At 46.4% G+C, this 18,110-nt stretch overlaps 1 protein-coding gene across 1 annotated transcript; it reads right to left on the minus strand.

Annotated features, from left to right (window-relative positions):
• Positions 1–454: 454 nt before the first annotated feature.
• LOC118856980 (putative methyltransferase DDB_G0268948) lies at positions 455–16,421 on the minus strand. The gene is made up of 7 exons (XM_036767565.1): positions 16,346–16,421; positions 7,325–7,437; positions 6,152–6,312; positions 5,245–5,458; positions 3,266–3,366; positions 2,037–2,174; positions 455–639 (listed from the first exon to the last, which is right to left on the minus strand). The coding sequence occupies exons 2-7, from the start codon at positions 7,433–7,435 to the stop codon at positions 531–533; spliced, it is 834 nt and encodes a 277-aa protein (XP_036623460.1). The 5' UTR covers positions 7,436–7,437; positions 16,346–16,421; the 3' UTR covers positions 455–530.
• Positions 16,422–18,110: the final 1,689 nt, after the last annotated feature.

Raw genomic sequence — 18,110 nt, forward strand, 5'->3', positions numbered from 1 at the left:
GTTGTAGACAGACCCATGCGCCCTGGATAAAGGACTCCCTCAATTCTCTATTGAACATGGCCCAAGAATGAAGACAATGTTGTGTTTATCCTCAAATAGGACCAATTACCCCTCATCCCGGGGAGAACTCTCACCCCACTGAGCCAATCACAGATTCAGAGACATCTGCCCTAGCGCTGATATTTTCACAGAGTGCTGGTTTCTCCTCTCTCCCTGCTCCACGATAAACCCACTCAATCTGGACCTTGATCTTGTACTCCTGACCCTGCGTTCACATGCCAGAGCAACCCTTCCACTCAATATCTCTAGCCACACTGACTTTGCCCAGCAAGCATGAACCTTAGATTATGCTCTTTATGTTATGGAAGCCCAGTCTCTCAAGTATTCCCCAGGGAAAGGTCAGAAAGAATCCATTGGAGCTCCAAATTTGACACTGAATGGCCCAACACCAAGCTTCCTTCTTGCAATTCTATGCTTCTTTATTGGATTTGGAACTGGGTCCAAGGTTAGGAGTTTTGCTAATTTGGAAACTAAGGTGCCACCTTCTCCTTTGGCATCTTGCAAGCCAAAACACAAATATATTCAAGTGTTATTGCTAAGGGAGTTTCAAGAGAAGATACCTTCATGGTCTCCAAGAATCTGTAGAAACAAACAGAAGGGTAGAGTTGTTGTCATTAGGCATTTTGTTGGGCACCTTTCAAGAGCCAAAGTGAAACACAATGGAGGGATGAGGGATAGGAGTGTGAACACTGAATTCTGAGTTATCCTAATGTAAGACACTCCTGGAATCCCTGTGCTACAGCCTCTGCCTTCAGCAGAAAGAGGAAAATGATCTGAGAATTATCAGCTCTGAAAGCACTTTGGGAGTTTTCCCTGGTCTGAAACTAGGTATGTGAACAGTTTGTCCTTCACTAAAATAAATCAATAGATAAAATAAAAATAAATAAAAAATCAAAGCTAAAACCCTGGTTCTAAGATAAAATAAATATGGTAGTGTTCCCTCCTCCGAGGAGGTAGCATCTCAGCTAAAGATTGTAGCCAATGCTAGAAGCCATAAGAAGCCTTAGAACAGGGATTCTTAACCTAGGGTCCATGAATGGATTTCAAGGGATCCTTCAACTTGGATGGGGAAAAAAATTACATCTTTGATTTCATTAACTTCTAACTGAAAGTTGGCATTTCCTTCAATTATTTAAAAATAAGATTCTGAGAAGGGGTCCATAAGCTCCACCAGACTGCCAGCCAAGGAGTCCATATCACAAAAACAAACAACAGACCCAGTAAAGGAACACCTAGCCATGGGCATGAGACCAGTAGAGCAACATACAGCAGAGGATATAGACCCCACAAGACTGTCAGGGAACACATTGAATATGAACAGAATAGTCACATTTCCATAAGACACTTGGCAACCCTGCCAGAGATATGCTTTGCCTCTCTGCATATGCCTCTTGGCCACGTGTGTTCCTCACAAGCATGCCTTTCCTTTGATGGTATGGGAATCTGTGGAAGTGTGTGCCTCAGTTTTATAGGGGGAAGAATGTTCTAATGCTGCTTTTCTTACAATGCCATTTCATTAATTCCCTTTGCTTTGAACTAATTGTGTCCTCTGGCTGATAAATAAAAGTAAATACATTGATGGGGGCTCATAAGCTATGCCTTTTTCCAGTGGATTCAGACCCAAAGATTCCCTTAAACCTTAGATATCTTTGTTCAGAGTCCCAAACACAAGCGGGGAGGTATCCCAAGTTCTATGTAAATATATTGAGTTTAAGATAATAATGAGACAGCCAAGTGGAGACATGACTTTGGAGCCCAGAAGAGAGATCACAAGTTGAGTGAGAGAAGAAAAGGAATGAGGACTGACTCTAGGGAAAAGAAAATCTGGAGTCAGAGATGAACCGGGCCAGCTCCAATCACACAAGGCACCACTGAAGCCAGAACCTTTGTACGTTCTGGATAAAGGCTCAGTTTTGCTCTTGAGGTCTGATGTAGAGTGACACCCTGCGGTGTCCAGCGCCCCACCTGATTCTCACCTCGATCGAGTCTGGTGCAGGAGGGCTTCAGCTGCCTCTGGCTGGGCATTCTTGAAAGTCTGGAACATGGAGAAAGACTGTAGAAATCCCATCAGGCCGGCGACTGTAAAGGAAATTCCACTTCCCTGAAAAGTAACTCTGCAGGGGAGGAAACAATTAAGCGAGGCAGGTGTCCATGCTTGTTGTGGAATAATAAACATCTTCACATCATAGTGTTTCTAAGCCGCTTCAGGCTGTCAACATGCTGTATCACCCACCGTTCCCTCTGACCTCACAACTATCCCATGAGGCAGATCTTGGAGATATTACTAACTCCATCTTCCAAAGGAGGAAACTGAAGCTCAGAGAGAAGAAATAAAAGAGCCCTGGCTTAAGTCAGAGGATCTGGGTTCCAGTCCTACCTCTGATGTTTGCTACCTGTTTGACAGAGAGGACAGATCACCGCCTCTCCTGGCATAAGCTTTTCTATCTGTCCAATGGAACAGTTAGATTAGATGGGCTCTGAGGCCTCAGTCAGCTCTAGAGGGACAATGACTTGAATAGGGTCACGTGGGTAATCAGCCGAGATAAGGTTTGAACCCAGGTCTTCCCAACTCCAAGAGCAACACCTGCTGCTTCTGCAGGTGCTCTTAAAATCCCATTTGCAACACACCAAAAAACTTTTGTAATAGGCATCTGAGATGACGCAGATGTCTGATTCCTTCCGGGTAGAGAAACAACTAATTCTTCTCCAAAATGATTCCAATACCAGCTAGTTGTGTGACATTCCCTCTCTGGGCTGAGCCATAAAAGGAGGGTATGAATCTAGAAGAGACCTTTTCCAGTTCTAGAATGCTCTTTTAATGGTGCAGCCCGATAGATACTTTGTTGGAAGGTGGGGATAACAGCTTCTGGGTAGAAAATCCACAACTCTATCACAGGTGGGATTTAGATTCAAGTTTTCCCAAAGAGGTTTAAAAATAGAGAGTCAGGAAGGATTTAGTTAATTCATATTTATAAGCAAGAGATTGAAAACCCTCTTTGAGAGCTCCTTCCAGTAGTGGGATTTTTTTTTTTTTGCATTTTAAGATCTTTAGTATTTTCCCACAGTTCTCTACAAGGTGTCCCAAAGTCTTCGTGAAGTTTTAAGCTATTAAAACTTATAGCTATTAAAGCTTTAAAACTTAAAGCTTCACAAAGACTTTTGGGACACCTTGTATAAGAAAGGACTTTGGCAATGAGTTTCTCACCTTTTTTTGTCTGGAAAAGGCACAAGATCTAGTATCTCTTGGTATTCAGAGAGGAGGACATGCAATTTTTCATTTGCATACTTGTTAAGGACAGCTTGAGTCTGCAATGAAAAAACTCCATTAAGACAGGAAGAAAGGAAGAATTGTGGTTCATTCTCTGCAGGGGTTCTCAGAAATAGTGCCTTGTAACAGTCTTCTGGGTGGTATGCAATGCTGGACCAAAATAGAAGGCCAATGAGAATGTGACAGTTTTGCAGGGAGAGGTAGCCAGTGGTCTGAAAAAACTGGAAAACTGGGGCAGGCAGAAGTGACTTGACCAGGGTCATGAAGCTAGTAAGGGTCTGCAGCAGGATTCAAACTCAAATCCTGCTGACTCCCTACACTAGAATTCTAACCCCTCCCCCATGCTGCCTCTCTAAAGAAATCCGAGGGATCATGATCTATGTCAGTGAATGGAGGACCCAGATGGGCAAAATCACAAACCCCTGAAGGTCCAGGACACCTAAGTAGAGTCTATGGATGGGTAAGGGACTGACACCCATTAGCCCTGACAGTTACATTCATCTTTCTTTTAAAAGGAATAAGGAAATCATAGCATGGTTATGATAATTAATATAGTCATCATCATTATAAACATTTACCTATGACTTTAAGGTATGGAGAGAGTTTTACACATTATTCATCTGAGTCTCCTAACTCCATGAGAGGTACAGATGGATAGAGAGGCAGACTGAGGCTAGATGTCACACCCCTAGTGTCTGAGATATAATCTGCACTCAGGTCTTCTTGGCTCTGGGTCCAATCCATTGTACGATCTAGAGGCCTCACTAAATAATTCTATATGTGGAAGCAAAGTTATTGGTGTGGCAGGTCACTGTAGGCCGGGGGTTCTTTACTGGGGGTTCATGGAGAGATTTTAGGGAATCTGGGCACTTGGGAAAAAAATCACATTTTTTCCCCAACCTCTAACTGAAATTTAGCATTTCCTTCGATTATGAATTTTTAAAAAGCACATTATTTGTGTTATGGTGTCCAGAGGCTTCACCAGATGACCGGCACAAAAAGGTTCCAGTAGCCCCGCTGTAGACATGACCTTCGGCAGAAAAAAGATGCTGGGATTCCCTATAAGCCCCCAGAGCCATGGCAGGTGGGAAGGGGAGAGAAGTGCCAGATGCTGATCCCAACAACTTGCACACGGCCCTTGGGGCCACACGGGGGGGGGGGGGGGGGGGGGGGAGGTGCCGCGGGGGATGCCTTCCAGCTGATGGTCAAAGGAGATCCTGGCGAGGGGGTGGAGCGTGCCAGGACTTGTGAGCCCCCCACATTCTTGTAAGCACCCGCACACACACCCCTACCTCCCACCCCCTACCCCCCGCATCTCCTGGAAATACCTTCACTTGCCCAAAACACCAGCCCTGAAAATAAACAAATGGTCAACTTGATGTTGACTCTAGGTGGAAAGTGAAATGCGCTAAGTGGTGTTTGGCAAAGGTCCCAAACCCATTTCCCAGCCCCACAAACCGCTCCACCGGGGGGAGGGGCCAGCCTCCCTGACCCCTGTTATCATCAGTTTGTATCAAAGAAAGTTCAGATGCTAAATCTGATGGATCTCTTTTGAGGAAGGCAGCCCAAGGCCTGGGACTGCTGGAAAGGAGCCGCGCCCAGGACCCCCCAGTGTGTGGAGCTCTTGGTCTATAGGGCATCCCAGGAGTCCGCTCCTTTCCAGCAGACTCTGACCGCAGCACAGTGGAGCAGAGGCAGGAGTGGGGAGAGAGAAAGCTAGCTGGCATGGGAGCCAGGAAGGCTGGGGGGCTGCCTCTGATGCAGCCTGGATGGGGGACCCCGCCGGGTCAGCTGCTGAGGCTCCTTTCCAAGACAGAGTTGAGGTGCTGACCTACATTGGTAGAGAGAGTTTCTCTGTCTGGGATTCCTCTATGTCAGCGAAATCCCAGGTCCAGTCACCCTTCGGCCGCACCCACCTCCCTGAAGATCTCAGTGAGCGCCTCAGAGCAGTCCCCATAATGGATCTTCATTCTGGGGGTGTAGGAGCTGAGGCTCACACAGCCCCCCGGCTTCAGAACGCGATCAACTTCTCTCATGAAGGGCTTGATGTCAAACCAGTGGGCGGCCGTGAAGGCCGTGAGCAGGTCCACGGAGCCATCGGCCACCGGGAGAGCTTCTGCCGGGGATACGCTGCAGAAAGAGGAGGCCAGTGACCATTGCAGGCCAGGAAGGGAGCAGTCCCTCTGTCCCTGTCTCTCTGTCACACACACACACACACACACACACACACACACACACACACACACGAGTCAGCAATCATTATGCTCTGATCCAGGGACACTGACCTCATGACACTCCCATTTCCCACCTCCGGGCATTTGTCCTGGCTGTCCACCAAGTTCGCAACCTTCTCCAGCCTCATCTCTGCCTCTGGGCTTCCCTGGTTTCCTTCAAGTCTCAGCTAAAATCCCACTTTCTACAGGAAGCCTCTTTCCATCCCCTTAATTCTAGTGTTTCTCCTCTGTTAATTATTTCTTGTTTATCCTGTCTATGGCTTGTTTGTAAATACTCATTGCATGTTGCTTCCCTTAGACTCTGAGCTTCTTGAGGGCAGGATCTGTCTTTGGCCTTTCTCTGTATCCCTAAGATTAACACTGTGCCTGGCATATAGTAGGTGCTTCATAAATGTTTATTGACTGAGTTCCCTATAATTCTATCACTCCAATTCAGGAGCTTCTTCTCACCCCCTAAAAGAGTAAAGAACACTGGCCCAGAGACAGAAAAGGTGGGTATGTTTCAGTTTCTTTATCTTTGAATGGAGGGGATTGGACTATGACCCCCAAGGTCGCTTGGGTTTTAGCAAATATTTCCAGCCAAACTTACCAGTAAGAAACTTGAGAGGGGCTGTGTGTTTGCTTGGCCTGCTGAATCTGAGCCTCACTGATGTCCGTCCCCAGGACCCTGGCAAAGTGAGGGGCCAGGACCTGGGTGCTCTGACCCGATCCACAGCCGACATCCACCGCCAGGTCATAGGGTTTGCCTTTCTGAGGAAAGAGAGGGCGTCGGTCCCAGCCTAGCCTCACAGGAATAGGGGCCAACGAAGAGGTGCAAGGGAAGGGGCATCATGGCGGACAGAGGAGTTAGGGAGCAACGAGAGAGGGAGGAAAGCATGGGGTAATGTCTGCCCTCTGACATTCCCTTCCACCCAGCCTCTAGACATCTTGTAGGTAAGGACTCGTCTCCCCTCCCTGAGGGCAGGGACCATGCTTCTGCCTTTGTACCCCCAGCACTCAGCACCACGCCTGGCACATAGCACTTAACAGATCCCTGTTGACCCACTGCTCTAAGATGGAAGGATGTGGAATTAGGGTCTGAGCGCTGGCCGACCCCGAAGGCCCACGGCGGGAACAACAAAGGGCCGACAGCAGAACAGTAAGGGCAGCCTTGGTGTGGCAGAGATAGTGCTTGAGCTGGAATCAGAGTGGGAGAGGAAAGAAGCATTTATACGACGCCTGCTGCATCCGAGCGCTTTACAAATATTATCCCATTTCATCTTCACAACAACCCTGGGAGACAAGTGCTATCATCCCCATTTTACACTTTAGGAAACTGAGGCAAACGGAGGCTAAGTGATTTTATTCCCAGCCAGGAGGCGTCTGAGGCTGGATTTGAACTCAGATCTTCTCTACTCCAGGCCCAGCATTCTATCCCCTGTGCCACCCAGCTGCCTAACCCAGGAGAGAACTGGGTTTGAGCCACGTACTATGAGCCTCAGGTTTCCATCCCCCAAATGCAGCTAACGATTCTCGTAGCATCTCCTTTATGAGGCTGTTGTGAGGATTGTGCTTTGAAAATACTGAGTGAAAGCCGAAGACAAGGAAGGGTGGGGGTGGAGTTCACCAGATGAGCACAGCTGCCCCCCCCCACAAGAAAGGGGGTAAAAATTCTTTGATCTTTAAGCTTTGTTCTCCACTCACTTTGCCCTTATCCCCTAAAGCATTTTTCTTATACGGTAGCTGGTTGGAACAACTGTGCATTACATCTAAAACTTCTTACCTTTTCTTCTAAATAGGAGAAAATGATGTTAAGGAGCTCGTCTGGGGGAGGGAACCTGTGCTTCTGATAAATGGCAGCATGATCTTTCCCCTCAAACAGCTGGGCAGACATGGCTAGAAGAGGAAACAGCGCTGGTTCAGCCACCGATCACCCCGACTAGAATTCGTCATTAGTGTTTGCCTACTGACGTTGGTTATTTTATGTCAACCCAGGGAACTTCCGCAGATGGGGAAATGGGATTAACTCATGGAATCTGGCGGTGTTTGGCATGGGGAGAACACAATTCCAATGAACAAGATCAACAACCTCATTCCCATCCAACGGGCCATCATCTCAGAAGCACTGAATGTCGATACGCCCTTACCCAATTTACTTTGAAGCGCTCTACCAGATAAGCTCTTCCTTACATGCAGTGAAAATCTGCCTCAGAAGCTTCTCTTTGACCATCGCTGGAACTCTGCCTTCTGGGGGATAGAAGGACAGCCTAATGCCTCTTCCACAGGAGGCCCTTCAAATGTTTAAACACAGCAATCGTGTTCCTATTCCAAATTCACTTTCTGTTCCCTCAGCTGGTCCTCACAAGGCACGTTCTTCAGTCTTCTTACCATCCCGAGCACCTTCTGCAACATATGCTTGCGTTTTGCTATATTCTTCATCGAACAAGGTGCCCAGAGCATGTAGCCCAAGTTCAAAGACTAAAAGTTTCCAAAATAATTTGTAGTACTAATTATTGTAATAGAAAAAATCATAGCAGAGAAATTACCAGACAAATTATGACCCGTTAATATAATGGATATTAGAGTACTGAAATAATGAATGAAAACTTCAGAAAAGCAGGGGATACTTGTATGAACTGTTGTAGAGTGACCTAGAAGCAGGAGAACAGTGGGTACAACGATGATGACGACTTTGGTTACCACGATTCCCAAATGTACACATCAGCCCTTCTCCCTCTCCTGAGCTCATCTCATCTCCATTTAATGCTTATTGCCTCCGTATTGAGCTTGGGATGCCTGAAGGACAGCTCCACCTTGTTGTACCATAAACACCCCAAGCTCAATAGTCAGCTGGTCAATAAACATTCATTAAGAGCCTACTGTGATCCAAGCACTATATTAAGCAGTGGGGATACAAATATATATTAGAGGAAAAAAAAAGGACAGTCCCTGTGCTTGAGGAGATTACAATCTAACAGGAAGACAATGCACAAAGGAAAGCTAAAAAGGGAGGAGCTAGTGCCTGATGCAGGGGCATGATGGAGAAGTAAGAGAAATCCCAAAGTAATACAGTCAGGTGAGAAATATCCCAAACGGAATTCCTCATTTTTCATCTTAAACGAAAACCTTCTCCCGACTTTCCTATTTCTGTCCAGCGTTCTACTAAGGGAGGGAGACGTGGGGGGAGTGACTGTGGTTTGGGATGAAAAAAGATACTAACAAAAATTTAAAAAACAATTATTCCCAGAAATGGACCTAATGGCCCAGAACCCGGCCTGTGTGTCCTGTCACAGGGCTAGGTGTGACCAGCTTTGAGAACAGAAGGAATATTTTTTTTTCCTTGTTCTACCTACTGTAGCTCTTAACGCAGCCCTGAATAGCATTCATCTTTCTCTTCCAGGTCCGCTTCCACAGTTCACTTCTTTTGAGGTTGTAGTCACAAAATCCCCCAAATATTTTTTTTTCTGTGAGAACTGCCTTCTCATAGCTCACAAATCTAGAGCTGGAAGGAACTTCAGATATCCCTTCCTCCAACTGCTTCATTTTACAGATGGGGAAACCAAGACCCTTGGAGGCTAAGTGTCCAGCCTAGAGTCACACAGGTAATAAATGTCAGAGGGGAGATTTGAGCCCAAATCCTCAGACACCAGGACCAGAATTCTTTCTAATCTCTCCATCCTATATTTGTACAGTTGAATTTTTTTAACCCAAAAAGTTGACATTGACCCTTATTCATTTTGTCTTACCTGAGTCAGCCCATCAGTCTAAGCTGTTGAAAATTTTGGTGTGTTATCCAGCTGGTAGTGATCTTGTAGTAGGATTCAAATGTGCATATCTGAGTCATTGATTTAAAGAACTACATAGCATAGAGCCAAGGTGACCTCCCCAGGGCACTCTACAGAGCCAAGTAAATCTCAACGCATCATCATCTGCTCTTTAGGTCTTGGATTCAGAACTACTGGATGGCTCCTAACAACTATTGCTTGTATCTCTCCTCTCTGTCCACAAGGACAGCATTTAATTCAATAAACATTCATTAAGGACCTACTGTGTGCAAGACACTAGAGATGCAGAAAGAGAAATCAAAATAGCCCCTGTCATTAGGGAGCTTAAATTCTCCTGGGGGATACAACAAGTAGCCAAAGATGGACACTACAGAGAAAATAGATGGAGGAGTGGGGAAGAGGTCAGCGAAGGCTTCAAGGGTGTTGATACCTGAGCCAATGAGAGGCAAAGAGGAGGGAGTGCATTCCAGGCACTGGGGAATGGCTTGTGCAAAACCTTAAGTAATACTTCACTGAAATTCGTGTCAATCAACAGACAAGCATTGATTAAATGTCTACTATATGCCAGGTACTCCACTAGCTAAGTGCTAGGGATCCAAAACCGAAATGAAAAGCGTCCTGCCTTCAAGGAGTTTCCATTCTATCAAGTCCAAAAGCAATGTGAAAAATTCCAAAGGGCAAGCATGGTCCTGAGGAGAGAAAGGAGAAGATGCCCCTCACTCCATGGCTGTAGAACATTGCATGTATTTTCAGATTTGTTACGTATTGCTTGATTTTGTCAAATTTTTTTCCTCCTCTTCCTTTTTTCTTGAAGAAAGATATTCTTGGTTATAAAGGGTTGGCGCTCTGGGAAGAGGGAAAGGAGGGATAGGGGATGAGGGTGGGGTCAAAACAAAAGACAGAAATAAAAATTTGGCTTTTAGAAAAGGGGGAAACTAGGTGGTATAGTACACAGAGAGCTGGGCCATGGAGTCTGGAAGACCCGAGTTCAAATTCAGCCTCAGACACTTTTTAGCTGTACCCTGGGCAAGTCACTTAACCCTGTTTGCCTCAGTTTCCTCACCTGTAAAATGAACTGGAGAAGGAAATGGCAAGCCACTCCAGTATCTCTACCAAGAAAACCCCAAATGGGGTCATGAAGAGTCGGACAGGACTGAACAACAAAAAAGAGAAAAACATGTACACAAGGAAATAGTACAAAGAGATTTAGGGAGGTCAGGGGAGGGCGTGGTCAGGAACAGCCTCCAATAAGAGGTGATACTTGAGCTGAGCTCTGAAGGGAGGAAGTCAGAGACTCTGTGAGTTCTAGGAGAGGAGGAAGAACATTCCAGGCAGGGGTGGAGCAGGTTGGGCTGTGGTGGTGCCAGGGTAAGCACAGGCATGAGATAAGATATGTTGTGGACAAAGAGCAAGTTAGGGGCAGGAGGGACTTAGTTAGTCCCAAACACTTCCCTCTTCTGATCCCCATCTACTGATCACGCCATTTCCACTTCATCTCATCTCATCCTCTGCCTTTGGAGGCATACAATTATCCAACCATCAAAACCTCAACTAGGAAGATGGCGGCTGGAAAGCAGGGATTAGCATGAGCTCCCCGCCAAGTCCCTCCAAAAACCTACAAAAATGGCTCTGAACCAATTCTAGAACTGCAGAACCCACAAAATAGCAGAGGGAAGCAGGGCTCCAGCCCAGGACAGCCTGGATGGTCTCTGGGTGAAGTCTATCCCGCACAGAGCTGGGAGCAGAGGGGAGCCGAGGGGAGCCAAGCCCAGCCGAGCCCAGCGTGAATGGTGTGGACCAACCAGACCAGGAGCTGGGCGGAGTGTGCCCTAGCGTCCTGAATCAGTGAGCTGCAGCAGTTAGACTTCTCAACCCACAAACACCAAAAAAACCAGAGAAGGTTAGTGGGAAAAGCTGCGGGAGTAGAAGGAGTTCCCAGTTCGGCCACTGCCCCGGGGGCAGCAGAGGTGGGGCAGCTACAGAACTACAACTGCAGTTGCTTCCAGCCCCAGGCCCACCTGGTGGGAGGAATTAAGTGGCAGATCAGAGCAGGAGTGAAGAGCCTGCTGAAGATCTAACTCCAGTCCGAGTTGGGGGTTCTTGGGGAAGGAGGAGTGCTGGTGTGGCAGAGCTGGTGCATCCCCCCAAGTGTGGAACATAGTTCTCTTAACTCCACAAGCAGTCATACCCCACTGAAAAACTCAAGGGTCAAGTTAGTTGGCTGGGAATATGGCCAGGCAGCAAAAACACACCCAGATTCAGTCTCAGACTTTGGAAGCTTTCTTTGGTGACAAAGACCAAAACATACAGCCTAAAGAAGTCAACAAAGTCAAAGAGCCTACAACAAAAGCATCCAAGAAAAACATGAACTGGTCTCAGGCCATGGAAGAGCTCAAAAAGGATTTGGAAAAGCAAGTTAGAGAAGTAGAGGAAAAATTGGGAAAAGAAATGAGAAGGGTGTGGGAAAACCATGAAAAACAAGTCAATGACTTGCTAAAGGAGACCCAAAAAAATACTGAAAAATATACTGAAGAAAACAACACCTTAAAAAATAGACTAACTCAAATGGCAAAAGAGCTCCAAAAAGCCAATGAGGAGAAGAATGCCTTGAAAGGCAGAATTAGTCAAATGGAAAAGGAGGTCCAAAAGACCACTGAAGAAAACACTACCTTAAAAATTAGATTGGAGCAAGTGGAAGCTAGTGACTTTATGAGAAATCAAGATATTATAAAACAGAACCAAAGGAATGAAAAAATGGAAGATAATGTGAAATATCTCATTGGAAAAACCACTGACCTGGAAAATAGATCCAGGAGAGATAATTTAAAAATTATTGGACTACCTGAAAGCCATGATCAAAAAAAGAGCCTAGATATCATCTTTCAAGAAATTATCAAGGAGAACTGCCCTGATATTCTAGAGCCACAGGGCAAAATAGAAATTGAAAGAATCCACATACTGGAAAGAATCCACACACTGGAAAGAATCCACATTTTCCATACTTTGGTAGGCAAAATGGGCTCCTTAGCACTTAAGCTCAAATAGATCCCAAAAAGAAATCTCCTAAGAATGTTGTTGCCAAACTCCAGAGCTCCCAGGTCAAGAAGAAAATACTTCAAGCAGCCAAAAAGAAACAATTTGAGTACTGTGGAAACACAATCAGAATAATCCAAGATCTGGCAGCTTCTACATTAAGAGATTGAAGGGCTTGGAATATGATATTCCAGAGGTCAATGGAGCTAGGATTAAAACCAAGAATCACCTATCCAGCAAATCTGAGTATCACACTCCAAGGCAAAATATGGATTTTCAATAAAATAGAGGACTTTCAGGCTTTCTCAGTGAAAAGACCAGAGCTGAATAGAAAATTTGACTTTCAAACACAAGAATGAAGAGAAGCATGAAAAGGTAATCAAGAAAAAGAAGAAGAAAAAGAAATTGCAAGGGACTTACTAAAGTTGAACTGTTTTGTTTACATTCCCACATGGAAAGATGATGTGTATGATTCATGAGACCTCAGTATTAGGGTAGCTGAAGGGAATATGCATATATATATATATATATGTTTATGTATATATATATAAGTGAATGTGTATGTATGTATATATGTATGTGTGTGTGTGTATATATATATATATATATATAGAGAGAGAGAGAGAGAGAGAGAGAGAGAGAGAGAGAGAGTGGGCACAGGGTGAGTAGAAGATGAAGGGAAGATATCTAAAAGAAATAAAATCAAATTAAGGGATGAGAAAGGAATATATTGAGAGAGGGAGATAGGGAGAGATAGAATGGGGCAAATTATCTCGCATAAAAGTGACAAGAAAAAGCAGTTCTGTAGGAAAAGAAGAGAAGGCAGGTGAGGGGGGAATGAGTGAATCTTGCTCTCATCAGATTTGACCTGAGGAGGGAATACCATACGTACCCAATTGGGTATCTTACCCCACAGGAAAAAAGGAGAAAGAAGATAAAAAGGGGGGGGATGATAGAAGGGAGGGCAGATGGGGGTGGAGGTAATCAAAAACAAACACTTTCGAAAGGGGACAGGGTCAAGGGAGAAAATTCAATAAATGGGGATAGGTTAGGAAGGAGCAGAATATAGTTAGTCTTTCACAACATGAGTGTTGTGGAAGGGTTATACATAATGATACACATGTGGCCTATGTTGAATTGCTTGCCTTCTTAGGGAGGGTGGGTGGGAAGGGAAGAGGGGAGGGAATTTGGAACTCAAAGTTTTAAAAACATGTTCAAAAACAAAAAAAAAAGTTTTTGCATGCAACTAGAAAATAAGATACACAGGCAATGGGGCGTAGAAATTTATCTTGCCCTACAAGAAAGGAAGGGAAAAGTGGATGGGAGGGGAGTGGCATGACAGAAGGGAGGGCTGACTGGGGAACAGGGCAACCAGAATATACGCCATCTTGGAGTGGGGAGGAGGGTAGAAATGGGGAGAAAATTTGTAATTCAAACTCTTGTGAAAATCAATGCTGAAAACTAAATATATTAAATAAATAAATAAACAAACAAATAAATAAATAAATGAATGAATAAATAAATAAATAAATAAATAAATAAATAAATAAATAAAAGAAATAAAAAAAAAACCTCAACTAAGTGAGCAGGACCTGATGACATAACTTATGCAAAGTACTTTGCAAACCTTATTATTATGGTGCTTGTTGTTATCTTTTCCCATGGGCAGGTGGGAGCAGCCGGAAGTTTAATTCATTACACACAAAACAGAGACATAAGTGGAAACGCAATTATCCAGGGAAATCTATCTTTTTTCCCTCTTCCACTGCTTGGCTGTTAAGTACTTTTTGATTGGATCCTTTGACTGGATGCAAAATGTTGTCTATAATTAGTTGTCTGAGTATATCATGAAACTCTTAAAGGGCTGCTTAGATTTGCCCCAGCTCTAGCCATAGACTGAGAGCCCTAACCAACTTGGCAAGCCAGCCAGAAAACCCACCAGGTTAGCAGAGCTACATGTGGGGAAATCCAGCAGAAAGGCAGCTCCAAGGGCACACCCTGCTGTCGATGGGTTATCTTCACCTACAGAAGAAAAAACTCCTTTCTTAACCCACTTATCTACCATATTCTGCACAAAAAGATGGGGCAGGAAGGCAAGTGTTGGGCCATTTTTCAGCCTCCCCAAAGTCCTCCATGTCCTGAAACAGTTGTTTCATTTGGCTCAGGGTTCTTAACCTGGGGTCTAGGAATTAATTTTTTTAAATATTCTGACAACTACACTTCAACATAATTGGCTTTCTTTGTAATCCCATGTATTTTGTTTTACATTTTTAAGAACATGGCTGTGTTGGTAGGCAAAATGGGCTTCTTAGCACTTAAGCTCTGATCAGAAGGACTCAAGCCTCACTCACTTTGCACATTCTAGACACTTAACAAAGAATTATAGAATAGCTGCATCTCACCATGTCAGCACTTGCCTATTTTGTCTACGCATAAAGCCACTCCTGCATAACAGCCCTCATTTCCCAGCCAAGAAACCCCAGGGCTCTGCTCCTAGCTGGGCCCGAGAAGTCGGAACAGGTTATCGCTGAACAAAAATAATTATTTGCTAAAGTCAGCCATGCAGATACAGAGAGCTCGGAAGAGAGCACAGGCACAGTAGTTCAGACAGGCATCAGTCACCTTCGGAGGCCTCACGTTCTTATTTGTTTGCATTTTCTCCTCCATGAGTACTTTATATCTATTCCTCTTCCTCCCTCTCTTTTTTTTTCTTTTCTTTTCTCTCTCTTTCTCCCTTTCTCTGTCTTTCTGTCTCTGTCTCTGTCTCTCTCTCTGTCTCCCCATCTCACCCGGGCTAGGAGTGCAATAGCCTCTCAAAGTCGAAATCCCAGCACTAATTGGCTGGGGGTGGGGGTGGAGAAGGAGGCTTAGAAATGCCCTATTTCCCACCTGGGCAGTCCGTCCCTCCTCAGGCAACTGGCTGCCCTTTGCCCCCTGAGGACTCACCCTCTTGGTGCCAAATGGCCCACTCCATTTTAACCCTACAACACCTCAAAGATCTGGGGCTCCAGCGATCTACCAGCCTCAGTCCCCCTAGCAGCAGGAACCACAGGCATGTGCCATCATATTGTGCTCTCTTCATTTTTCAAATAAAAGTGAATTTAAATTTTTTTTTTTGGAGTTTGAAGCTACATATGAAAACTTGGGCCACAATCAAATGAGCTCTCAGAGAAAAAAATGTATAATTCTGAAAACTCATTTAAAAAATAGAAAAGGGAGGAGCAATGAACTGAGCTGCCTTAGAACTCTGTGCACGATGTATGTTATACTAACAGTGTGGGTAGAAATGTACTCAAGGTCTCCAGAGCACAAAGGAAGTAGGGTTGGGGTTTGGGTGGTAGTCTTGTTTTTGAGACAGAGAAAGAAGGGGGGAGACAGAGAGACAAAGACAGAGAGAGCGTGGAAAGGAAAGAGACAGTGAGAGGGGGGAGGGAGAGAGAGAGAGAGAGAGAGAGAGAGAGAGAGAGAGAGAGAGAGAGAGAGAGAGAAAGAAGAGACGAGAAGAGAAGAGAAGAGAAGAGAAGAGAAGAGAAGAGAAGAGAAGAGAAGAGAAGAGAAGAGAAGAGAAGAGAAGAGAAGAGAAGAGAAGAGAAGAGAAGAGAAGAGAAGAGAAGGAGAGAGGGAGAGAGAGGCGGAGGGGAGGGAGGGAGACAGAGATGGAGACAGGGAGAGAGACAGAATATGGGGGGGGGGGGGCGACAGCCGGGGAGGGCATCGAAATTCGGTTCCCAGTCGCTATAGGCTACCGGCAAACACGCACCATTTCGCGTTTCTACCGGGCGCCCTTGCAGGAAATGTATCCCACAATTTTGCTTCCACCCCATTAGTTCACATCGGACAATCTCATTCCTGATGACATTTAGAACCTTATGGAAGAGGGACAATCCTCGAGCCAGGCTTCCTGAGCTTGTGATCACATACCGAAGAGAAAAGAAAAGATAGGAAAGCAAGATCAAACCGTGAGCCCAAGCATGGAAAGTCAGTACCTCTTGTCCCTCCTCGGGCTGCAGATCCTCACAGACCAGAGGCTACCGCAGCTCAGACCCGGAATCTCTGCCCGATTCCTCCCAGGAGGGAGGATAGTCAGCTCAGCAGCCTTTGCATCTGGTTGGCTGAGATGTCCATCAATCCGTCCAGTCTGACAAACCGCGGCTTGAAGAGACTAGAGGCTGATTCTAGAATTCCCAGTGGAAGGGACAGAAGGTGCTTGGGTCCAGCCACCTCACCTCTGTCCAGAAAGGGTCCCTGGAGGCTGCGGGTGTTCTTTTTCCTTCTGCCCCGGGACTTGGTCAGCTGGCCCCGTTCTTCACTTTTGGAGAGAGGACTTAGTTTTGCTTGGAGGGCAGGGCTCCTCTGTCATCTTCCCTGGGCACGCAGGCAAAGTCCAGCTGGGGGTAGAAAAGGATCTGCCCGAAGTGAAGCGTCATCACCCTAACTCTCGTTTGTCCAGAGCTTTGCCGTGACCCTGGGAAAAGATCCCGAAGCTTGACATGAGTCGGCAAGGTGCGAAGGGAAGGCAATCTTGGGCGCCTTCTCCACGGCTCGATCCCTATCCGCTGGCCTCATCTCCGGTCCCTCTCTAGGACCCACAAGAGAGGGAGAGGCTCATGGAGCAGCTGATTGCTCCCAGGGGCGATGACTGCCAGGCGGGAGAAGCGTGCGCCCCAAGGAGCTAAGGCTTTGCGAATCCAGGGGCACCGCACAGGCCGGTGGAATTACGCAGAAGAGGCGAGCCGGTCATTCTCTATTTCCTCCCGTTGATGGAAGAACTTAGCTCAACTCACCATCAGCAAAAATGTCCTAGGTGCCAGGCACCGTACTAAGCACTCGGGGGACAAAGCAAGGCAAAAACAGGGGCCCTGCTCTCATGGAACTCACGTTCCAAGTGGGGAGAGAACATGATGCTCGGGTTCATAGAGGAACGGCGGAGGAGCTGGACGGTGCCATTTACAGGGAAGGCAGCAGACTCCGCCTGGTCTGCCTCTCTCCGTGTCCCAAGACACCCTTAGAACGCTCACCTGGAGCGGATGGCTACTGAGACTCCCCCCCCACCCCCCCGCCCAAGGCCAACCCCACCCCCAGCCATACTTGAGGTCTTTTTTCTCCATGCTGTGACAATAGCGCCACCTACTGACTAATCCAGTTGGGGGAAGGTGCACGGCTGCCCAACCACATGGAATCAATCCGTAGGGTGCCCGGGGCCCTCAGTGACCACGTAGGGCTGTGCTCTCATTTTGTGGAGCCTGTAGGCCGAGATGCAGGGAAAGGAAGTAATTTACCCCGGGGCGCACAGCTAGTTTGTAGTGGCGCTGGGACCAGAACTCAGCTTTCCAGACTCCTCCTGGTCCGATGTCCTTTCCACAGCAAAGCTTGAGTCCAAGCTTGGGATGGGTGGGAGTCGGTCATCTCAGGAGCCAGAGTCAAGCCTCGCCCAAGAGGAAGGTGTGGGAGGGGGAACAGCAACCTCTCTCCGCCCCAGCGATCTCATAGGAAGAGTAGAAACTGATTCCCCCCCCAAGAAATCCCACCCCAGATTTTCCCCAGCTCACCCCCCCCCCCTTGGGTCAGGCTTAGTTGAGTGTCCTTTCCACTATGCTCCTGCTCCTGCTCCACTGAGCATTTATTAGGCATCTACAGTATGCTGAGCAGGGAGGGAAACAGAGAATGCCCAACTCCAAGTCATGGGACCCAAGCCTGAATGCTGGCTTACTCCCTGAGGGAATGAACCTCTCAGGGCCTCAGTTGGACCAG

This window comes from Trichosurus vulpecula, chromosome 7 (assembly GCF_011100635.1).
Source record: "Trichosurus vulpecula isolate mTriVul1 chromosome 7, mTriVul1.pri, whole genome shotgun sequence".
Lineage (NCBI taxonomy): Eukaryota > Metazoa > Chordata > Mammalia > Diprotodontia > Phalangeridae > Trichosurus > Trichosurus vulpecula.

Bases quoted from the DNA above. Each gene is read 5' to 3' on its own strand.
- LOC118856980 (XM_036767565.1), bottom strand. From the start codon at position 7,435: ATGTCTGCCCAGCTGTTTGAGGGGAAAGATCATGCTGCCATTTATCAG. The intron at 3,367-5,244 runs GTGGGTGCGGCC...TTTTCATTGCAG, and splicing joins TCACTGAGATCTTCAGGGAG to ACTCAAGCTGTCCTTAACAA. The intron at 2,175-3,265 runs GTGAGAAACTCA...CCTCCCCTGCAG, and splicing joins CCTTTTCCAGACAAAAAAAG to AGTTACTTTTCAGGGAAGTG.